The 25,042-nt window shown below is 38.5% G+C and overlaps 1 protein-coding gene across 1 annotated transcript in view; it reads left to right on the plus strand.

The window, feature by feature from the left end:
• large1 (LARGE xylosyl- and glucuronyltransferase 1) overlaps nucleotides 1-25,042 on the plus strand; it is a 96,772-nt gene that overhangs the window by 67,860 nt on the left and 3,870 nt on the right. Inside the window, exons 7-14 of the mRNA XM_088644691.1 lie at nucleotides 8,417-8,521; nucleotides 10,568-10,680; nucleotides 12,510-12,635; nucleotides 14,037-14,192; nucleotides 16,567-16,730; nucleotides 23,501-23,779; nucleotides 24,327-24,473; nucleotides 24,773-24,968. Of these exons, the coding sequence (XP_088500817.1) occupies nucleotides 8,417-8,521; nucleotides 10,568-10,680; nucleotides 12,510-12,635; nucleotides 14,037-14,192; nucleotides 16,567-16,730; nucleotides 23,501-23,779; nucleotides 24,327-24,473; nucleotides 24,773-24,968 (1,286 nt within the window). The remainder of the gene's footprint in view (nucleotides 1-8,416; nucleotides 8,522-10,567; nucleotides 10,681-12,509; nucleotides 12,636-14,036; nucleotides 14,193-16,566; nucleotides 16,731-23,500; nucleotides 23,780-24,326; nucleotides 24,474-24,772; nucleotides 24,969-25,042) is intronic.

Here is a 25,042-nt window from a genome sequence, read left to right on the forward strand (position 1 = left end):
AGTTAAATAAGTGCCTGTCATTGCATAGTGCTGTGCATGAAAATATATAAAAGCAGTGAATCACACAAGAGAAAAATAATTCTTTGAGAAGGCGAGTTGCAACAAACTGAGAAATTAGGTAAGGTTTAATAAAAACCCAGACAGTTGTATTCTTGTATTCCCAGACAGTTGGCCATTGAAATCAGGATCAGGGAGACACAAGTCCTGCATCAGTAGACCAAAGGTTGCATGTAAAACTGTAAATAAGCAAAGGATCAGTTAAATAAAGAGGAGACACACTAGAGATTTAAGGCCTTGAATGTCACATGTAATGTTTTAAAATCAGTCTACTATTACAAAACAAAAGGTAGACTGCTTACTAACATGGTTAAGTATTTTTCATCCTTTTCAAATTTTGTTTTCAGCTTTAGATATTTCTCACTAGTTATTGGCAAAATAAAAAAAATGTATACAGCCACATGACCGTATTGCATCAAGCACTTTGTTCCACAGATCTTGCAGGGGAGTTACAATATGATACTCATGAGAGGGGACATTGGGAAAGAGGGTTTGTATTGAAACTGTCTGAAAGCTTATTTTTAGTGGATCTTAAACACTGTGAAGTTTGCAGATTGCAAGGAAGAAAAAGACGTTGTGAAGACAGTGTTTAAAAGATGACTAAGGACAGATGTGAATTTAAAGGATAAAGAAGGCTGAATATACAGTAGTAGTTAATTCAAATTATGAACAGTGAGGAGAACAAGAGAACATTACTGGAAAATCGTTAAAAGCTGGATTCATAGGAACATAGTTTGGCTATCCCTCACAGTCAAGGGTGGTTATCTTCCATGAGCCTGAAGGACCAATACAGGATATGCACCCACTCAGACAGGTTGAACAGGTGTTCTCGGGGCCAGTTCTTTTTGATTATTTCACTTTGCTCTCTCATTCCGACACCTTTTGATCTCAAAGTACTGGGCTTCTTCCAGTTCTTCCTCCATCTGCTTCAGTCAAGGGCCATAATCGCCCAGGAGTTGATATCAGTCGCTTATCTCCTGATCTGATTGGCATGGCTAAGATGGGAGAAGCAGAACCTCTTTGGAACTCTGGATTCTGACATCTGGGCAAAATTTAATGAGCAACCCAGCAGAGGTGATGGTAGATGATTCTAGTTTCTGTACTTATGCTGCCTACCTGAGAGAGAACAGTCTTGTTGGTGCATCTGTCTCCAACTTGATACGTTAAGTATTCTGCAAGCAGTGCTGATGATGTGATTTTCAATCCTTTTAAATGTCTCTTGTATATTGTCCATATTTAGTACTCATACATGAAGGTAGAAATGACGACTGCACAGTAGTCTATCGGTTTGGTTTCAGCTTTTATGTCATGATCCACAAACTTTCGCTTCCTCAGGCAGCAAAAAGCTGCACTTGGAGATTTCAGGGCATGCTGGATTTCTTTGTTAATACTGATCTTCAGTGAAAGATACCTCCCAAGAAAGAAGGACTGTAGATTCTGTTTTTCCAATTATACTGTATACTCTTGCCCTGCTCATGTCTTGTGAATCCAAATCATTGGTGCTGTGGTGTGTGCATTTTCAAATTCCCTTTCAAAAGTTTCATTTTCTCATACAGTATGTCTCAGTCACTGTATTGACTATTTGGACTATACTCTAATACAAACTATAGTCACAGCTCTTGTTTCTTCCAACCGGGTATTCATGTGGATTGTGAAATCCTTCTCCATGTGCAGCAGGCAGCAGGCAGATCTGCTCAAAGCACATGCTGCAGCATCATCAGCATATTGGAATTCAGATTCTTGCGGCCATTTGTGCAATACAACAATAAGAGGCAAAAATAAAAGTTTAAAATATAGCCCATCATATACAGTATAAATCATGGTTGTTAAGGCAGCACGATAAGCTTTTTAAGACAAGCTTTATATCTCTTTTTCCAGCCTAAGATGTGCAAAATGCTTACTATTTGAGGAAAAAAAAGTCCATCTTAATTAAAATACCTTTGTACTCATAAAGGAATATTGAAACAACGAAGAACCTTGACATCTAGATATTAGATTATCAGTTAATTATTTGAGTTAGATTGTGGCACAGCCAGAGGCAGAGATGATTAATCTTCCTGCTCTGGCTGTCTGTACTGCATGACTCCAAGCCCCTTCGTAATCACTCACTGGGGTAGGGGGTCTTGGCTGTGCAAAGCTGTAGACTAGAGACTTGTTTAAGAAATCTCTTTCTTCAGATGATGAGTCCTTTTCTCTCGATGTGCAGAACTCAGATGTGAAGAATGACTGAGGTATTTGGATGAAAAATCTTATTTTGAACCACATTTGAAGACTAAAAGTCTCAAAGGTTTTCATGGAGGAAACAGAAGTGCCTTTGTAGAAGGCTTAAAGGAAGGCACCTAAGGAGAGTGAAAGCATTGGAGGACTATGGTGTGATAGTACTGTTAATTAAATTAACAAAACGTGAACTATAATTCTTCTCCTTTAACCTTAATGGTTCTATGAGACTGACAATGCTTGAATGAACAAGGTAACAAATATAAAAAAACTGCTTAATAGACTACAATGGAAACTAAAGACCAGGTATTCTTTACACCTACTGTATATTGTGTGGCAAATGGAAAAAGAATCACAAAAAACTAGAAGTGATTCTTTTTTGCTTACATTTTGATGTAGGCCCTTTCTGTGTTTGTTTTTTTCTTTAGTATCTGATTTAATAAATCCATTATTAGTGTTTAGTGAAGTTTTTAATAAAAAAAGTCTCTTTTAAACCCAAAATCATAAAACAGGGTGGCACTGTGGTGCAGAGATCAACATTGCTGCCTTGCAGTACTGGGCCCTGGGTTCAGTTCCTGGAGTACTGGCTGTGTGGAGTTTGTTCTTTCTGTGTTCTTCCAGGTGCTCCAGTCTCCTCCCACAGTCCAAAGACAGGCTGAAAGGTTACCTACTGTACATTAAGAAGAGAATGTGACTAGAGGGTTGAAAGTTACATCCTAGTCCTAGCCAAGGGTGGTGGTGGTGGTGGTGGTGATGATGATGATGATTAACAATAATACAAGCTTAGCAAATGTGCAGAATTAATTGTAATGAACCCTTTTCCTAATGACTAATTGTAATTTGCATAGCTTAATAAACTGAGCTGCCTACACCACAGAGGATTTTTCCTAACTGAATGTTTTATATTTATACATATTTAACTGGCAGTATGTGAATAAAAAAAATCAGATGCTTAATTTGTTTAAATAATTCATTTTAGACTATCTAATTTGCACACCTGCATTGATTAGTTTTAAAACAGAATTAAAATCAGTGAATAAGATTACCAATCAGTCATTTGTGACTTGAAAAGGAAAACCGCTAATTGCCTACACATACAAACTTGCAAGTGCTCACACAGAAATTACCTGTGTTTTCTAATAGCATATGGCTAGACTTTTGCTATTAACTACTGTAAGAAGAGTACAGATGTATTTTTTCTTAGACCGTCATTAGAGAAGTTGGGGATTAATACTGTTCTCATTGTTAAAATTGTCACAGTAAATGGTGTCACATCTGTCTGTGCAAAAAAAAAATTCCAAAGGCTTCTAACTGAATAAGTGCCTATGGATTCCTAGATTCCTTCTGAAGTTGGTCTGTCTTACAGGTTTTCAAAGACACAGATCGTCAGCTGTGCTTCATTGCTCTTACTTGCCTACTTGCATTAAAAAAAAAGAGCTCTCGGTTTTCACCGTTTGAAAGTTGATGTTGATGCAAAAAGTAATCTTCAATTTCTTCCTGAAAAGTTTCTCAGTTTCAAATAAGTTATTTAACTTCAGAAGCAAGCCAAACCCTGACAGTGCATTTCCCGCTCGATTACGAGTTAGAAGAAAATGCATTATGATTCTCTGAAAGCTGTGACAAAGATAATGAGCAAGCAAAATCTCCATTGCCAGCTAGCAAGTCTTCAGAAATCTGCTTCCCCTGCTGTGCATCTTCTATTCAGACAAAGAGCTTCTGAAACATTGAAAATAATGAGAAAAATAGTTTATAGCGAATTAACGGGTTATCTGTCTTTGACTGGATTCCAGAACTATGCAATCGAACGATTGTAGAGAAGACTTAAAGTTGATAAGGAAGTATGAGAAAATTGCAAGCCAGGCTAGAAAAAAAAAAGGGATCAGCAGATCTGTCAGAACTATTTGTCTTTTGCTAAACTACAGGTTTTACAGTGCCTTACAAGAGAGATGGCATCAATTTTGAGGAATAATGCATGTCTTGTAGGTCGCAGCAAGTTTGCAGGGGCCTTGGAAGTCACGACAGTTACTACGATGCTGAAAGGTGGAAAGATCTTGGCTAATTGATGTCCACCCTACCCTGGTGATTTCCGGCCAAATGTGCACTGCCTCTTTGGGCAATCCCAGTCACTGTTAGCTGGTGGTGTGAGCCAGGCTCTCTCTGCTGATGCGTGGGGCGTAGGTCTCATCATACACTGTGAGTGAGCTCTGTTACTGCCTGAGGTGCTCTGGGAGCACTAAAGCTTTTTTAGTGATTTTAGAAGCAAAAACTTCACACTTTAATACACAGTTCACTGCTGTGTTTCTGTTCCTTTCAGTAAGAATTACACGTTTACTGTCCCCCAAAGTTATTTTTACAGAATCTCATATGTGCTTTGCTTTAATGATTTCCAAAAGTTTCACATTGCCAAGGCAGTCTTCAATATCAGTTGTCATACCAGTACTTAGTTGAATGACTTTTTAGTTTTCTCTATTTCTCTGTAGCTGCTACATGTACATAACAATGGAAAGAACTTGTTTTCTGGGGCCAGTCCTGTCACAATCATGTTCTTTACGGAAAGTTTCTCTGTCAGAACAAAGACAGGGAAGACAGTGTTGAGAAACAAATGCTTAATGAAGTTGGAGTCTGCAATCTGGGAGGCCCCTTTTTCAGATTAATTTTTGATGTTTTATTATACATAAGTTTGTCAAACTTGATAAACATGTTAACGTGTCATCTTGGGACCAGGCATGCGTTATTTTAGACAGTCTGGGCAATGGGTGGGACTTTTCATATCGAATGGCCCTTCAGATCTTCGGCTTGAAGTCCAGTCTTTCTGTGTCGGTGTTGACATTTTCTTTTCATCTCCCTGCTGTAGGGTATTTGCTGGGATTACTGTCCTGTTCTTTTCTGTCTATGATGTTTGCAGAGCAGTCAAATCAACTGGCAGCAGCATCCTCCATTGGATTCTTTTTTTCACAGGACTCAGCATTTCAGATCTTGCAGTAGAGAAGTGTTCTTCAATTCACTAGGATTAACAAGCAGTACCTTTTCATTTCATTTATAACTGCTGCCTGCAGCTTCTTATTTAATTGTTCTCGATTTGTTTTTCATTCTGTGCATAATGGAGCCCAAACAGCATGAATATTACACACAAATATTCAGCCTGTGTATTTATTGCCCTTTTTTCTTTTGCCTCAGATTGATTCCTGTTAAGTATCCCCTGACACCCTTCTCCTGAAATAATATGAAAAACACACAGACACACTCACACCAGGGCCAATTTTCCCAGAAGTCAGTTAACTTCCCATTATGCTGTTGGACTGTGGGAGGAAACCGGAGCACCTGGAGGAAACCCAAGCAAACGCAGGGAGAACATACAAACTCCACACACAAAGCACCCCGTAAGGTGAAACTGGGGCCCAAGGTAGCAATGATAGCCACTTTGCTACCCATAAAAAACATATTTAAAACAATTTTAATATTGCGCATTGTAAAACAATGCATATTTCATGTGGGCTATTAGGTTAATTAAAAGGTGACAAGTCTAACTACCAAACAGACTAGAATTGGCCAAATGTTTTCCCCTTATTTTTAATCATTCTCATGTTAAAAAAAACATTTCCAAGAATACCACTTACTACACATGCAGAATTCTTAAGGGAAGTTTGTGTGAAAACAATTCTTCCATGAAGTTAACTTCACCTTTACTTGAACTACCGTTTTGATATAAATCTCCTTTTAATGCCCAAGAGTTCGTTAAATGAAGGTGCTAAAGTTTTCTGTTCACATATCTGAATGAGCAGTTTCTGAAAAGCAGAAAATGAATGGCTCCCGAAACGGAGATGTTCAACTTGCCTCTTATTACCTGTGTTTGAATGGAGGTGCCAGAGTGGAGGCCCTCAGAACCCTTCTGGAATATTCTTGAATTTAAGATAAACTTTCAAAAGGTTAAATGTGTCAATAGTAAAAATAGATTTTGAGGTGAAAAAAAGAAAAAAGTTTTTCTTTTGCTTTAACTTTTTTGCCAGTTATTTTAAATGCAAACTTTTGTAGCTTTGAAATTATTTCATTCAGTTCTGTACTGTTATAATTAATTGTTGCAATGAACAGTGCTGTGCATGTGACTGTTTTTGAGACTATTTGCATTAATGTGAAGCAGTGAATATTTCAGGAAATGGGAATAAACTTCACTTATTCCTACTTTTGTTACCTGTTCTATATTTCCCCAATTTGTTCTGACCCAAAGCGGCATGAGAATGTTCATCATCATGGCGAAATAATTGCTGGGAACAACCTTTCCCTCCTCTCTCAATTAAAAGAGGGTTCACTTTTGGCTTCTTAATTGTCACACTCTCCTGTCACCTTGAGAGTACAGCCGAGAAGTTGTTTTTAAATTATTTAAAGGCTGTCTGCCTAGAGCTGCCTGGTCCATGAGACACTCATTAATCTTCCTTACAGCTTTCATTAAACCGTTGTCCGCCCCCTCCCTCTTTATCTCCCTCTGTCGCGCTCCCTCCCTTTCTAACCACTTCCACCTCCCCACTTTTCATCTCTTTCTTTGCTCCCCCTTCTTTTCTTTCTAGCCTTTTCTCTTTTTGCAGTTGGGAGTTTGTTTTTCCTCTTTGCCTGTCTGAGCCGCTCTGCTGTTTCTCCTGCTCTCCAACTTAACAGGACAGAACAAATAGAAACAGTGACATCTAGTGAAGGTTTCATGACCTTCTCTTACGCTTCAAGCAAAGTACCAGGCTAAGACTTACAATAATTTATCATCATAATTCCTTACACTTCCATAGCTCTTTTCTGGACACTCCGCTCAAAGCGCTTTACAGGTAATGGGGACTCTCCTCCACCACCACCAATGTACAGCCCCACCTGGATGATGCATCGGCAGCCATGGTGTGCCAGAACGCTCACCACAGACCAGCTCTCAGTGGGGAGGCGAGCAGAGTGATTAAGCCAATCCATAAGTGGGGATTATTAGGAGGTCATGATTGGTAAAGGCCAATGGCCCGAACACCAGGGTAACACCCCTAATGAAACACCCTGGAGTTTTTAATGACCACAGAGAGTCAAGACCTCGGCTTTAAATCTCATCCAAAGGATGGCACCTTTTTACAGTCACTATACTGTGGCATTAGGACCCACACAGACTGCAGGGTGAACGCCCCGCTACCGGCCCTACTTACACCTCTTCCAGCAGCAATCTTAGTTTTTCCAAGGAGTTGTCCCATCCAGGTACTGACCAGGCTCACACCTGCTGAGCTTTAGTGGGCTGCCAGATGTGACTTGCAGGGTGATATGGCTCCTGCTGCTATTAGAAACATTTCTTGCATTTGTGTATAGCTTTTCTTGTCAAAGACTTCCAAAGCACTTGTATCAGGAATTCTAAAATTTGTCAGTTGAATTGGTCTCAGAAACTACCTCCAGTAAAAAATGGAATAGAAAAATGTTTCATAATTATTACTTTGTTACTGTAGTGACAGGGTTTGGCTGAAAATCTATAAAAATGTTTTTCCTAATTAATGAGTGCTAATTGAGTGATTATCTAGTAAGTAGTAAGTGATAATTGAGTGTTAGATTGTTGATTTTGTGCACTCTTGGGTAAGTTTCTGCGATACCCTGCGGAGCAGTGGCCTAAACTGAGCGTGTACAGTATTTAACTACTTTAAAGGAAAATGCAGTTTGAAATAATACATACTGAGAGCCTGCAAACTTAATATTTGTTTATCTGATTTGTAGATTATCAGGTTAGTAGATCAGCAGCTTATTTGCAAAACAGTTTTGTGAAAAATCTCATTTTGTTTAGTCCTCCTCTGTGATGGAAGTAATTGACCAAGAAGAAGAATGTGTCTTCGGCACTGCGGGGAAATAGTTCAGAAGCTCCTACATTCCACGCTGGTTGCTTCTGGATATTCCCTCCACTTTAGCTGAGCACAGTCTCAGGGCTGTGTTTAATATTTAGTGAATGTGGGCCTTTGTTTGCTAAACAAAGTGAACTCATTGCTCCTTACCTTATAACACTGAGAAAACCAAGGGCTATGTAGGTCATAAAAAAGGCTCTTAGGTGCAATTCAGTCAAGACAAGACGTTAAGCACTTCCCTAGATAGCCCCTCTGTACGTCTGTCCCTCCTGCAGCAGGGCTCATTTTCCTTGTCCTCACAGGCCAGCAGGTGCTGGGCTTGGTAGAGAACCAGAGCGACTGGTACCTGGGAAACCTGTGGAAGAACCATCGCCCCTGGCCGGCTCTGGGCAGAGGGTTTAACACTGGTGAGTAACCTCTTCTGTTGGTGAAATGGGTCAAGCAGAGCCAGGACACCCAGTAGTCTAAGAGACAAAATACTGTACAGTATATAGTAACATAAGGGTTATCAACACAAGAGAGCAGAGGCTTTAATCTGCTGTGATACACAAAACGTTTATTTAAAAGATGCTGCAGTTCAGCTGGTTTTTAACTTGTGGTCAGGCGGGCTATGATGCACAGAGGCAGATGTGAGCCCTGAGTTAGAATGGTAGCAATTAAATTCATGCTGGTTAAAATCTGCTAGCGACTTGTTTTCCAATCTCATCACAGCATTAAAATTTGCAGTTTTTTTTTCTTTTTTCAGATAATTTTCTCACCTTTTTTAATTCTGATGTTCACCATTACTAATGTACAGTAAATTATTTCCCCTTCAATAAACACCCTCTGTGATACAGTAGGTGTTGTACAAGTTCTTGAACTGATTCTAAAAAAACCTTAAGAATGAACAAACTTAAAGTGACTATTTTATCAGGTAGTATTATATTTTTAAGTCATTTACTGAATAAAACGTAGTATAATATTCAGTTCTTTCAATCAAGCAAATGAATAAAATTAAAGTTGAAATATAGCAGAAAATACACATTGCCCAAGACAGCCACAATAATACCATACATTGATTGAAAATAAAAATATACAGTATACATCTAATTACAACAATAATTCTTTATATGTCCTTCATAATTATAGTTGAAGGTGTGATTTTTTTCTGCTTAATTCATTCTGAATGCATAAATAAATGATTTGAAGTTATAAATTCTTAAAAACACCATGTTTCAGCAGTTCGGCTTTCTTCAGGTGTTCATATCTGTCAAAGGCTCAACAGCTGAAATTTTGCTTTGTTACTTTTCAAAAATTAATAGTTTCTTGTTCCTTTGCAGTTGACATGCAGATGCAGCTCCCCACATACCTCAATATGTATTCATAACTTGTTCCATGTATATTCATGTTTTTTATTTTCTTTTTTGAGGTTGTGGAACTGCCACATTGTTTTATTTAATATCTTCCCGGTCTAGATTTGCTGTTTTTATGACTCTTTATAAAAAGCTTTCCAGCTACAACCCTTGTCCTGCACAAGGAGAATAAGGGCTTGTGATCATGCTCCTCTGATATGATATCTGGTTAGAGCTATATGTCTTTTTGATGTTCTGCAAGCTCCGCTGTACCTCACAAGAGAGTTAGTGCAGACTCGAGACATTTGCTGTTTGTTTCTTTATGATCCTAGCCTGGTACATCCCAGAAGCCTCTGTTGTAATCAAAGCCAAGAGGAAAATGGCCTGGTACATCCCAGAATCCTCTGTTGTAATCAAAGCCAAGAGGAAAATGGCCTGGAACATACCAGAAACAAGTGTGGGAATAAGTTAAAAGTTAGAAGTTAGTTAGAAGAATCTCCTAAATGGCATTTTTAAACAATTCAGATCTTATGATGAGTGAAGGGACATATTGCTAAGAACTTAAACCAGTCTAAAGATTTGCCACCAGAATGCTAGCTCTTGCAACATGCATTATTTAGGCTCTTGACTCCTAACTTTAAAATCGTGCTTCAATACTTCAAACATGAAATTAAAATATTTGCTTTTTCAGTTCATTAGTTCTTATATTTGTGATTTAATCACCCCTTGTTACTTGAAAGTGAAGTATCATTGCAGTTTTTTGCTTCATCTCCATTTGAAGGTAGCTAATTCCTAGGGTGGCCCTAATTTCAACTGAACTCCTACAGTGAGACAGCTCTCAGTTCTGAATGTCCAATTTTGCTCTCAGCATTTTTAACCTAATTTCTGAATGTACTCCCTTTAACTGAGGGAGTTATGAGGGTGCTATATTCTCACTGTCAGAATCTATAAATACAGTAATTAAACATTCCTAACCCAACCCATAGTTAAACCTGTTGCTAATAATCCAGTAATCCATGTGTTGTCTTTCTTCTCCTTCACCCCAGTTGTCTACTAGTTCCTCAGAGTACCAGCTGTGGTCCCCTGAAGGTGGCCTCACAGCCTGTCTTTTCTGTCCCACAGGGGTGATTCTTCTCCTCTTGGACCGGCTCAGGAAGCTGAAATGGGAGCAGATGTGGAGACTGACAGCAGAGAGGGAGCTGATGAGCATGCTGTCTACTTCCTTGGCTGATCAGGTCTGAATGGACTTCTTTTTTACAGAAATCTTTTTTAGAATGCTTACAGATTTAGGAATATAAGAATAGTTACAAACACGAGGAGGCCATTCTACCCAGCTACCTTGTTTGGTAATTAGTAGCTAAGTGATAGAAAATCTGATCCAACCATTTCTTGAAAGAAGCCAAGATATGACCTTCAACAACATGACATGTTTTATACTCCCAAAATACTTTGGGTAAAGAAGTACATACCTCTTGTGGGTTTTAAATGCTCTTTACTGTAAAGTACTGTAGTTTCTACTGGTCCTCTGGTTTAAGTCACTGTTGATTCTGGTGACGTTCACTCGATTGATTTGGTTAGAATTATTTGGAACATATTTCTCTCATTGTCTGCTTTTTCAAGACTAAGAAGGTTCAGTTCCCTTTGACTGTCAGTGATTTGTCCTTGTGTTTAATGGAAAGCAGTAGAAGCTAAATCGATCAAACATAACTGTATATCCTGGGCATGGTAGAAACAATAAATATTGTACATTGGGGAGACTTAAATGCAGTTATTTTCACTTCTGTGTTGGTGTTGAACGTTCCAGAAACCAAGACAATGGTGATAGATTTGCAAATCACATTCCTACCTTTTATCCTGCACAGTTGGGTACTAATTGGATAAAAAAATTCAGTTATACTGGCTTAATTTTAAGATGACATTTAATTGAACACTTTCATTCATTCAATATTTTAACGATAGAACCTTCCAGAGAATCACTTTCTGCTTTCTTTTACCATTTGCAGTTCCTCCTCCCCACATACTGTAACTGCTTTCACCTGAGAAATCAAGCATTTATTTTTAAATGCATTTATTATTTGGGGCACAACTTTTAAAAGTGATATTTTCAGTGTATTATTCTATACTTAATGCTTGGTGGCCTTATAATTTTCCAGACTTGCTTCTCATTTGCAAGGAATTTACTCAGAATTAAAATCCATGAAAATGAGAAATGATGATACATACTGCACACACACAGTTGTCATGCATAGAAAGTAATTTAAAATAAAATATTCTGTATCCTGAGAAAATTGTTTAAAATTACCATACCACACAATAATTTGGCAATATGCCACTGTAATTTAAATAATTTAACTAAGCAAATTGCTAAAAAAGCAATTCAATCATGCACTACTGTCCCCAGTAGCTACTTAAAAGCAGCCCCTTCTGTAAGCAACTAGATCTTAGGACTGTATGCTGAACTGTGATTCTTCATTGATGCTTCACAACGTCTTGTGAGAATGTGCTCTCCTAACTGCACTTTTCTGTTGAGTTTTACTCATTGCTTTGTGTGCATATTTACATAACGTACAAATATGTCTGTACATTTCCTTATGGAAAGCTTTAACTTTTAACCTGGCAAACCACACAAACAGATACAGGTATACGGCTGCCTGATATGATTTGAATGGACAGGTACAGCTTCTTTAAAACAACAAATGCAGTATTTATGTCAAGATTCTTTGTTTTACCTTTGCATGCCTTATGGAGGATGAGCTTCTTTTGCATGTGTTTTTTAGAAAATGATACATTACAAGTGTTATACTGTGCCTGTGGTATATCTACACTATTATACGTGTTAACTACTCCTGTTAAGTAGTACTATTAAAAGTACATAAAGCAATTTCCTATTACACATAAAAATAACAAATTGTAATACATTTCCCTAAGTGGAATTGTGACTGAAATACACATAGGTTTTCTTTCATTTTTGAGTGATTCATACCTAGTTTGATGTGACATTAAACAATTAATCCTCCTGTGTGCCCTGGGTGGAACCTGCCTCTAAATGATCTCTGTTTTTCAGGATATTTTCAATGCAGTGATTAAGCAAAACCCATTTCTGGTGTACCAGCTGCCTTGTTTCTGGAATGTGCAGCTGTCTGACCACACCCGCTCTGAGAAGTGTTATAAAGATGTCTCCGACCTCAAGGTAGGTTATCCCCCCCCCCACTGAAAACAAAAACGAAAACATTTCTGCTTTTCAGCTCTTCATCTCTTACCTTGCAGTTTCGGAGGAAGAGCAGTTCCAGGCCTTTTCTCACTTCAAAACCACTACGGTGACCTTAAGTGGCAAAATCGTGTTACTGCATAACTTAGAATGTCGTGGATTTTATTAAAGTGATCCGTCAAAGAATTGCAATGTTCTTAAGAGTTTAGAGTGAGAAGCTGTGTCGTTGTGCGGGCTGACAAAGGAATAGCTAGAAGTTCACTGAAAAGAAAAAAATGGCATTTGACTCTTTTTCTCTTCAGCATGGAAGGAACCTCTGATTGGCATGGCAGCAACTTTGCTAATATGAACAAACATTATTGATGCAGGTTGATAATGTTGCAGAATTTAAATTTTATATCCTGGGACCCCATTCTTTATAGTTCAATCTGTCAAACAAGCTATCTTTTATCTCACCTTCTCACTTGAGTCAGTTGAGGTAGCCAAGCAATTGTATTGTAAACTAAAACTAAACCAATTGCAGTTAAATCATTATATCAGCCTTCTTTGAGCATCAGTAGAGGTGACAGGATATACAGTTCTGTAAGACTACACTAAATGATAAAAACGTGAGAGGAAGAGCTGAAAGGAGAAGTATACACACTCTGAGAGTGTTTCCTCTTTCATGACCAGGACTACAGATCGATAGGTAATTTGAGCACTAAAGAGACTGGCTTTGGACATTCAGTAAGGGACAGTTGCTTTTGTAGCTGTGGAAATAATACATTTCCATTTTTGGCATCCACCAAGCTATATCTCTCATTTTGTTTAGTGATGCGCTCTTCGGAATATGGAAGATGGTTAATTTAACACATTCAGGGAGTGCTTTGTCTTTTATCGGATTACCCGCGGGTTCCTTCTTTCCCTATGCATTTGAGCATCAGTTAAAGAATGACTTTTAGTTTTCTTTGTCAATAAAGAGCAGTAATTTTATTTTCCTCAGAGATTTGTCAATATCTATATATATAGTAATAGCAAACAGTAGTGCATGTGCATTGGTGTAAATAGGCATTTTTATTTTGTATGTTTTGGTGCCTTGTTTTCACATTGCTACAGTTTTGTGTCAGAACAAAAAAGGGTAAGCTGCTGAAAATTAAATTTGCTTCGCTACCAAGCTAGTGGCAGAAATCGATTTTGATATCAATTAGATTTTTTTTTATTTATAGCTTTAAATCCCCCTTTATTTAAATTCTTCTCACTCCCATTTTGTGACACTGCTATGTTTTAGTTTTACAGCTCCGTGTCGGTGAATGTCCGTGTTACCGAATTGTTTATTTTGGAGACCCTTTCGTGTGTCCTGACATACGGTTTGAGTCCAATAAGATGTTGCTCACTTCCCTTCAGGTGATACACTGGAACTCCCCCAAAAAGCTGCGAGTGAAGAACAAGCATGTGGAGTTCTTCCGCAATCTCTACTTGACCTTCCTGGAGTATGATGGCAATCTGCTGCGCAGGGAGCTTTTCGGCTGCCCCAGTGAAGCTGACCTCAACAGTGAGAATGTAGGTATTGTGACTATGGGCAGCTTGCAGAGAGAAAACTCTTCATACTAGTTTTTATAGTAATCACGTTGTTCATTGTTGCCTGACTGTTTTAATGACAATGCCCCTGTACCTTTCCTCTCACCCAGTACATATAGTCACAGTGTTGCACTAATACACACTGTCGCTCCGTCCAACAGTGTTGTGCTCTAGTTTTGTCACACACTTGTCACACAAGATTACTTGTACGGTACTTGCGTCTCTTAGAGTGAGCTGCAAAGTGTACACAACACAACTTTCAGCACTGGCGCTGCTTCTTATTTCAAACCTTGAGCGTTCTGGTAAGTGTCTGCTTTCCATGTGAACTTTACTTTCGGTGTGTATTAGTACATATTATGAAGTGTGTCAATCAGAAGAGGGCTAGACCACTCTGGAGCTGGTAATTAGTTTCTGATACTGTACATAGCCTTCAGCTTTTAATTATCAAATAAACAGCCCTTAGGGGTGTTGTATTACAATTAAACAAACTTAAACTACAAACTAAACATAACTACATGTTACTTCCAATTCCAGGGTTTGGGTCATCTGTACATACTGTACCAAGACTTGGTTAATGAGATGGATTGCTGAAAAACTCACCATGAGACGTGCCAAGTGTTCGTAAGATACATGGAGATGCTTGAGACAGTTGCCTGAGATTCAGTCTCAGTTTTTTGCTACAGCCCAACTGTAGAGATTTTCACTGGCAGCTGAGCATTGAGCTATTTTTTTCTTTAGAGAGATTTGTTGCTAAATACAGTACCTGTACTTCAAAACTGTGCTGAGGTTGCAGAGTGTTACCCTGAGTTACCGTGCTTTCTGGCTACATGCCTGACTGCAGTCGGTATCATTTTCACCTATCCTGCACAGCTCATTTCTACATGTAGTACCTTTTGATGATGCAAAAAAATGATCACTTCCTAATATTTCAATATGTAATGAGAAGGGTTTGCCTGATGCTACAAGAGATGTAATTTCTGCTGTTTTGTGCAGTAAGATATACACTGCACCCTACACGTAACATATTGTCTTATTATATTTCACACTGTTCCAAGTTTCCACTAACAAACAATCTGTCATGGATTTTTTTTGCAATCTTCCATCTCAAATATCCTGAAAAGTATTTTTTTTAGCTGGAATACATGTGAAATACAATCGAAAATAAGGTAGCACAAGTATAATCTCAAATAAAGGTTTTTACTGGATATGTTAATACCGTATGGTATTTATTTACAAACATACAGCCATTGTCAGACTATAGATTATTACTAGGATTATACTATCAAGTGTATATCGCTTTATTTTGTTGCCTTTAAAACATCTCCTATTTTCATATAGCCTAGCACAAATATGCAATGTGTCTAATGTTATATTAATCATTTTTGATTTTTGTCATACAATTTTTTCAGTAGCAGAAGGTGAGTAATACTAAAAGGAAGATAGGTAATATAGCAAATGTGATTATATATGGATGCAATTTTTACAGGGTGACTATGCTGAACTCCTATCTGGAAATCAACAGCTGGTCAGCATTTAGGCCTCATATACAGTAATGTTCAAATAGACGTATAGCTGGAGTCGACATTTAATGGTTCTTTTAATCCAAACCCTACACTCACCTGAAATGCACTCACATAAATGCGATTTTTACAGTATTTCTGCAGCTGATTGAACATTTACCTAAAGAAGATGCATTGTTGTAGAAGATTGTTTTAGACTAATATTTTTTGGTCTGAGGAAGATTTTCAAATCTGATGACTGGAGGGCTTTAGAAACACATTGCAGAATTGCTGTGTTGAAACCCCAGCTAGGGTTAGGGTTAGCATTGCCACACTACTTAGACAATTTTTACGCTCAGTGTTGGGTTTTGGGTCCCAAGTGAACTTCAGGACAAGTTGTACTTTGCTCCTATATGAAACGTTTTTTTGCCTGCATGTTTTGTGTATTGAACCGTTCAGTAGTTGTATTCCAAAAGTAATTCAGATAAAAAGTTGTAAAAAAACCTGTATTACTGGGTAAACTCTCTTACTTTTGTTATTTTGAAAATGCACTTCCCTACACTCACCAGAAATGCACTCACTTCAGTACCATTTTTACTGCATTTTTCAGCTATTTGAAAGTTTGCCCAATGAAGATACAGTAAATACGCAGATAATCAGGTCCTTATGCAAAAACATGTCGTAGCAAAGCCGATACACTGGCGCGACGGCAGTAGTGAAAGATGATACTTGTTACTCAGAAGCGTGGGAAAGCAGGCTGATGGGTGTCAGCTGACATACTGTACAGTAAACCCAATCCACACCGAGTGCAAAAACGGATGGCAGAGCTGACCTCTGAGCTCTCTTTCATCTCGCAGCTGCAGAAGAAGCTGTCCGAGCTGGACGAGGACGACCCGTGCTATGAGTTCCGCCGAGAGCGCTTCACCGTGCACCGCACGCACCTGTGCTTCCTGCACTACGAGTATGAGCCGACCGCTGACAACGCTGACGTCACGCTGGTGGCACAGCTCTCCATGGACAGGTAAGAGAACGTACTGTACTTCACAGCCTTGGTGTTCACACGTGGAAAGATTATTACTCTGCTTATTCATAATGTCGCTTAAAAGGGGATTTTATGTTTCGGTGTTAAGAAAGAATGGGCATTGACAAGTGCATTTCAAATCACAATTAAAAGGAAAATGTCCACAGTAACGTGTAAAACCAACAATTTTTATCACCAAATAGACAAATATCCAGTTATGCACAGCACCATATTCTGCTATTCAGAATGAGGCAAAACAAAACTTCTGGTACCATAAAGTGGCCCTATGACATTGTAAACAAGCAGGCTAGTCAATACTGTACATCTCCTTCAATCCAATACAAATATTGCTCTGGACTCCGAGACAGTTTTACAGACAAATACAACTTACTTCCAACTATCATGTTGGAACATTTCTTTGGTGAAATGTCTGCTGCACAACCTGTACTTATTCGCTCGTACGTTGCATTGCAGGAAGGGCTGCTTCACATTGCAGTTTACGTAAGCTTCTCTTGCCTGTGGTGAGACCAGGGGTTTTTGAGAACATGGCAAATAACAAGTTGTTTCACAGAGTTCACAATTTTGTGTTTAATTTGGAATGTGTTACATTTTGCAAGACCTTCAATTATTTTATTTTGTTACTGAGATTTAATAACTGGTCTGAGAAATCGGGACTGCAGTCCCCTTTAAAGGCATTATAACGAAAATTAGAGTATCATCGGGAGGGATGACAACAGCCAGGTTCAGTCGTCCTCAACTGACTGTAATTTGTAATCAATCCTGGCATAATTTCCTCGCTTAAACATCATAAATCCTGTGCATTATCCCCTCCTCTCCCTCGCATTCTTTTTTCGCATCCCTCCTCCACCCCATCTCCACCTCTACAGCTGCCCCTTGGTTACTCCTCGTTTTACAGGGAGGTTCCAGCCTCCTCGTCCCGTGGCCAGGAGGATAACCCTCAGCCAAGCGGGTTAAGAGAAAATCGTATAACTTAAAAAACTCAATCAGCCTTTTATATGCCTAATTTGTGGCTGTTGTCATACCTAGTGAATTTATTCGTAAAATGTGGACATTGCCCACTGCATTAGCAATTTTCAGCTTTTTATTTGAGCAGCTGATTCCATGTCTATGTTTAAGGGATTCCAACAGAATAAAATAACGGGGGGTCTTGCTGTCTAATCAGCTTTCCTCAGCAAGAGAAGGAACATTCTGTGCAAATACTGTACGTGGCCAATGAGAATCCAGATATTGTACAAACCTTATCTTGTCTAAATGCTGATCCTTAGTCTGGCTTAGAAGAGATTCTCTTAATAATCTGTTTCCCGGAACACTTGGTATCTCAGCAACTGAAATAGCCGAATAACGCAAAAGGTTCGATTATAATTTGAATGCTGACATTTGTACTTTCCTTTACTATTGTTGATTCCTTTTTCTATGGTTAGTACAGCAGTTCTGTGACTTGTGTAAGTGACATTGTAAGACTCGAGACAGGCACAATATGAGTCAGTTTAAGAAGCAGCCATTGTGCAAGCAGAGTATACAGTAGTGAGAATTTTCCCCGCCAGGGCTTTTTTGCATCCCTGAGCTCTCTGCAGGAGCAGAAGCTCTGACGCCAGAAGAGAGCTGCCTCTTGTTGAGCTCCTGAAACAAGGCAGACAAACAAGGCGTCGCCAGCTGTGTAACTGCTGTACGTACACAGTTGGGATCATAAGCTACTTTGATCGGATAACATTTTCCAAAACGATTTAAACGTGCCAGTTGCTTTTCCAGACAGGTAACAATATGCGGCAAACAGTTTATACAGTACTTCTTGTATAAGTGTGACAGTTTTTTAAAAAAGACTAATATAAACTTTGAAGTGAATAACCTGCTGCAGTGAAAACATTGCGTGACCATCCCAAACGTTTGTCTCGAGAAGACCACACAACCTCTGCTGAGAGAAAGTCATGTCTGGAGAAACGGGTGTATTTAATAGCTTGGCGTCCCCTGCATTCCCAGGTGACACAGATGAGACAAAGACAAACACCCTTGTTAAATATAGAGTCCTTGAAAAGGAAGAACTGCTTAAGCCGTGATTATTTTTCAATTACCTTATTGACATTAGAAGGAAGGCTTAGTAAATGCACATCTGTTCCACCTTTAGCCAAACTCATATTTGTGCGTATACATATGGCTACTTTCCTATTTTTAGTTTGATTTTATATGGCATAGTTTAATAATTAATTAATAGCCGATAACCTAACTGGTATTCAAGAAAAAAGCCCTACAGTGTTCATTTCTTTACAGTGTAAAACTGTTATACAGTAATATACTAAATACATTATGATAATGTTAATTTTGTATAAAATGATATAATACTGGTAATGAGTTGGTAGTAAGATTAAAATAACTTTTAGTAGCACCTTTCCCCATTGTATATCTAGTCCAAAATGAAAATTTTTAATAAGATATTAGACTCATTAAATCGAGCATATAAGGAGTTAACATTATTACAGTAAACCCTCACCTTTAACAGACTTTGGTATTTTTTGTCTGTAAAATCAGAAATACCCACATGCCAGGAAAGTGCACAAATAATAAAACAAGTTTGCAGATAAATACTCAGAAGATCCAAATATTATATATAGTATAATGTTTCCTGTAGTTTAGTTTTGCATTTTATTTTATTTTTGTTAAATTTGCCATTTAACGGACATTTGGCAATAACAGATATACCTTCCCTCAGTAAACTGTGTATTTACTGTATAGTGGAACCTTTTAAACAAGTCTCGCTCTATTGGCTAAACTCTTTACAAAGTTAATACAGCTGGCTGCTTAACAGTGTTGTGTTTGTTAACACCATCAGGCTCCTACAGTATATGTTGTACAAAAAACAGGTCTTTTCAAAATTCAGATGAGTTAAAGTTCCTGGTTGCTATTGTAATTTCATTTTCAGCTGTGTAGTTTTTGTTTTGTACTGTGATGTGAAAATATTTAAATCAGATAATGCAAGGATTGTTGTGGCCTGGATTTTCTGAGGCAGTGAAACTGACATTAGGAAAAAGATCATGAAGGTACTGTATAGGATCATTGTGAAATGCCTTGACTCTTGGTCTCCCAGACTGTAGTCCATCTTTGACAGACTGTGTTTGACTACAGTGTTACACTACTGTGTTTGCCAGGTTATAAACTGCTGGCTGTGAGCATACCAGACGGTACCAGGTGCTGATGTGTCATTCTGATAGCAGGAAGGTGTTGTTCTCTTGATTTGTGGGGAATATTAGTTCCTTTCTGTGTTTTTCTGTAACATTTTCAACAGGCTTGATATTCAACATGTTGTTCAATCAGGTTATATCATTCAACATGTGCCCAATCAGATTTTGCACAATGTAAAGATTTAGTGCGTATGCTGCAGTCAAATGTATCGGTCAGTCATGAATGATCAATCAAAATGGTCCCTGAAACATTTAATACAGTACATATCCAAAATCCATATACTTTTTTCTAAAAACAAGCAAAAATAAACAGCAGTAGTTTTACAGTATGTACAATACATTAAGACCATCAGTAGTTCTGATCACTACTATTTTCCGCAAAACAGTTAACAATGTTTTTGCCAAAGTACTTAAAGTAATTAAATACTGATATTTCCAAATTAGAGATACCCTTTGACATAATCAATATTTTGAAGGTTAGGGTATAAAATATACTTTGTCCCTGCAGATTCTCATTATGTTTTATTTACTCAAATCTCTTACACTTATTCAAACTGCAGTCTAGCCTAAAAAAGATGGGAAACAAACATTCACAAAGCACATATTATGGTACAATAAAGCTTATTAAGACAACAAGTGGAATAAAGATTTTGCTCCAAAATCCCCAAAATACAGTTGAATTAGATTTGAATGACAACATGCTATTACATACAAGTATACTATGTTATGATTAAATAAGCTTCTTATATTTTAGAATAAATTAAGGAACAGTGTAATGGAAACAGTTTAATAATCTGTAGCATATAAGTGAAGTGTGTTTTGTTAACTTTTGTGACAAAGCTAATTGTTGGATACTTAATAACTTGCTTTATTTCTTTTATATCAACTTTAATATGTAGTACAGGATGGAAAATAAAGTGGGTTAAGTTGATCAGTCTTTTAATTGCATTACATTTAACTGTAACAAATAACTATATACATATTTTTTAAAGTGGTAAGTAACTGTAACTACAGTAGTTACATTTTTGTGTGGGTAAAATGTAGCTGTAATGGATTACTTTTCCAAAGTCAGGTCCTAGCACTGCACAAACCGTACGCTACCAAGCGTGGGGGAAAAAAAAAAGAATAATGCAAATTGTTAGCTTGGAGATATTTAACCGTATCAATGATAACATAATGAATGTACTGTAAATGGAATTTGTGGTTTCTGTGACAATAACAATGAATTCTATTTTTACACACAGTCATTAACACTAGAGTTAGACTTCTTCTAAGCAATGCAATTGCTTTTGGCATGCACCAGAAGACAAAAATATAATACTAATGTTAAATTGATTTGGCCGATGAGAGAAAGCGAGAAAGCTATTAAGTTTTTCAAGATGTGCAAAATCTTTGTGTAATATTCTGTCCACACTGTATCATTATATTAACATTTTGTTCCATCATTAATTTCTGGACACTTTTCTTTGATGGATTAGCTCCAAGCAGAATGATCCGTGATCTGCATGAAATGTGCTGTATGTGGGCAAATTGTTACACTTATTGTATTCAGTCACTTTAGACTCGAATACCAGATTAAGCAATAAAGTATCTGAGTTCGTTTGAAAGAGTCTTTGAAGTATGTCCCTTATCACACCTGATTTGTGAAAGTTTCAAGTTTTCAGTGCTCTTCAAAATGTAATACTTTGGTTGAAGCTGTAAAATTATTCCTGATCCTTTGCAGCTTTATTCATATATAAAAGTATATAAAGTGAGTTATAGTATATAAAATCAAGTTAAACTTTGGGCTTTGTTTGAATATTTAATAAGGCATATGAAACAGAGAATTATGAGAAAACCTCACCAAATTTAATGACAATTACACAGCTCATTTCAGAGAAATCCTTGGCTTTACAATGTTGAAAATCCACCCATTTGTAACCGCTTCATCCAAGTCAGGGGAGTTGTAGTGGAGCTGGAGGCTATCCTAGCAAGCAATGGGCACAAGGCAGAGGACAGTGTAGACGGCACACCAGTCCATAGCAGGACAGACACTGGCACAAACACACACCAGGGCCAGTTTTCCCAGAAGCCAAATAAACGACCAGTATGTTTCTGGACTGTGGGAGGAAACCAGAGCACCTGGAGTTAAACCATGCAAACACGGGGAGAACATACAAACTCCACACAAATAACACCACAGGTCTGGAATTGAACCCGACTCCAGCACTGCGAGGCAGCAATGCTCACCATTGCACCACGGTGACACCATGTTGAAAATTCTGTTCAGATGAACAAGTAATAGGTTTCTTCCCTGCTGAAAAGAGACGAAACAAAAGACAACGTCTGACACCTGAAGAAGGCTCCACAGCCGAAACGTTGTGTTTCCTTTCTTCTCTTTTCAGCATGGAATAAACCTTTACTTGTTCCTTTTCAGCCTACGCATGCTGACGCAGCTACCCACCTGAACTACTTCGTTCCGTTCAGATTTTTATGTTTTAAGAAGGTGATGTTTAGTTTATTTCGATGCCCTTTGATTGTAAAGAAGATGTCGGGCAAGGAATAAAAATCCCCAATTTAAGTACTGTATGTGGCACTTCCCATATTTAATCAATCTAACAGCACATGCCACGAAGTAAACTCTTTCCTTGTCATGTGGGAGTAAAATTCTGTACCCCATTCCTGATGTTTTTTTATTTTGATGAGTGTTCACTTCACTAACTTTTTGGGTGGTTGATGAATGTGAGTTCTGATGATCTGCTTACATTACCACTTCATGTTCTAGTCCTTTTTCTCCCCTTCAGCATTGTTTCTCAGTTATATCATACAAATGGCACCTGCCTCAGGTATTCAGGCTCTAGTGGTAAACTGGCCAGAGAAAGTGCTCTTGAGGGGAAGCAGATAAGTGGAATCATATATTAAAAGGAAGGTTGCCAGAGCTACTTATTAAAAAATAAAATCACAAATTATATTAACTGTTATACAGTAGGTTAACGTATACAGTATACAGGTGCACAGCAGCTGTACAGATTATACTATTTTTCCACATTGTAGACAAAGAAAAGGTGGAGCTCAAGCAGCAGTAGATGGCTTCCATCTCCACACATCAGTCAGGGGATAAGAGACATTAAATTGTAAAATCTGCATGTGAGTGCATTGAGTTTAGACGAGGTTTGGAACGGTTGAAATAATAGTTTGGTAGCTTTAAGTCTTGACCTGATGGTCAAGTCAGTGCTGAGAAATTACTCTAGCTGCGTCAAAAAAAGTCTTTGTGCATGCCTTTTAGTTTCTTAACAACAGGTGTTATGTTAAAAAAGTGTTTTTTTTCCCTGAAAAGCAAAAAAAAAAGGGAAATTTTCATCATTGTTCATTTTAGAAAGCCTGTTTCCCTTTCTTTCACTGTTATCACACGAACACTTCCAGTGTTGCTAAAGGGAGGAACTGCTCTTGAATGATTGACAGTCCTTAAGGGATCTACATGTGTTCTATTAGCATGGCCATTCAGGAGCTCGTTGACTATTGCCAGTGGATGATAAGCTTTTGTTTTTCAACCCTCCGCATTGCCTGTTTCACCAAGAGCCTGTGTGTCTCGGTAAGGTTGCAGATGCTGGAGGCAATCTGCAAGCACTGGGAAGGCCCCATCAGCCTGGCCCTGTACCTCTCTGATGCAGAAGCACAGCAGTTCCTGCGCTACGCACAGGGCTCGGAGGTGCTGATGAGCCGCACCAACGTAGGTTATCACATCGTGTACAAAGAAGGCCAGTTCTACCCCGTCAACCTGCTACGCAACGTGGCCATGAAGCAGGTCAACACGCCGTACATGTTCCTGTCCGACATTGACTTTCTGCCCATGTACGGGCTGTACGAGTACCTCAGGTGAGATGCGTTACCTCGGCCACCTTAGATCCACCAGACACTGGCTTCAGTAAGACCCAGAGCAGTTCACCACTAAAGCTCACCCATCGTCCAGGGAGCAAAGACATTCTGCAGGTTACCATGGACTGATGCAGATTTCCCATACGCTCTTTACTTTAGACTGTTAAATAAAAAAAAAAGACTAAAACTTTTCTCTCCTTCAGCTGCCAGCCAATCTGCTATTAAAATTTACCTCTGTTCCTTTTTTTTTTCCTAAGTTAATCACTGCTTAGTTGTATTTTTATACCCTTACCATATTTGTTAGGTAAATTGGCAGAGAAACGTTTTGAAAATGATATTTGAAATGTCAGGTTATCAAGATGCAATTGATAAAAATGCATTTCAGCAATAATTGCATATGATTTAATATGTTAAAATCTATTGTAGTGTAGTGAAAGATGAACATCTCTTTTCTTTCCAACTCCTTTCAGTTTACCGGGGAGATCAGGAATTATTTGCCACGTTCTGCTGACTCGCCTTCTCCTGATTTCTGTGTTCCTCTCGGCAGGAAATCGATAGTGCAGCTGGACATGGCCAACACCAAGAAAGCTCTCATCGTGCCAGCGTTCGAGACTCTGCGCTACCGTCTCTCTTTTCCCAAGTCCAAGGCTGAGCTGTTGTCTCAGCTGGACATGGGCACTCTCTTCACTTTCAGGCAAGTGTGTTACCTGGTGCAGTTACAACAATTTAAAGTGGAAGGACTGGAATTTGCTTGCTGGTGGGGTTATAATGTCACGACTATGATGCTGCACTATACTGCCGTCAGTTCTGTTTAAACAGTGATAAAAAGGTTTTAGAACAGTCATCCGCACTCAATACTGTACTCAAATGTATTGGGTTCATCCCTCTGTAGTCACATTTATTTATTTTTTCCACATAGAGCTTCAGCAGATCTGCAAGTGCACAAATCCCAGCGGGCTGCTTGTGATGTTCTGGTTTTCCTGTATACCCCAGGTACCATGTGTGGACAAAAGGCCATGCTCCTACAAACTTTGCCAAGTGGCGTACGGCCACAACACCTTACCGGGTGCAGTGGGAGGCTGATTTTGAGCCATACGTGGTGGTGCGACGGGACTGCCCCGAGTACGACCGCAGGTTTGTGGGCTTTGGCTGGAACAAAGTGGCTCATATCATGGAGCTCGATGCACAGGTAGCGTCTTTATTTCCTATGAATCCTGCCGTCGTTAAAAGTGTAACCTATTTTATCTGTCGTAAATACAGTAT

The sequence above is a fragment of the Lepisosteus platostomus genome, chromosome 9, assembly GCF_059453375.1.
Source record: "Lepisosteus platostomus isolate fLepPlt1 chromosome 9, fLepPlt1.hap1, whole genome shotgun sequence".
Lineage (NCBI taxonomy): Eukaryota > Metazoa > Chordata > Actinopteri > Semionotiformes > Lepisosteidae > Lepisosteus > Lepisosteus platostomus.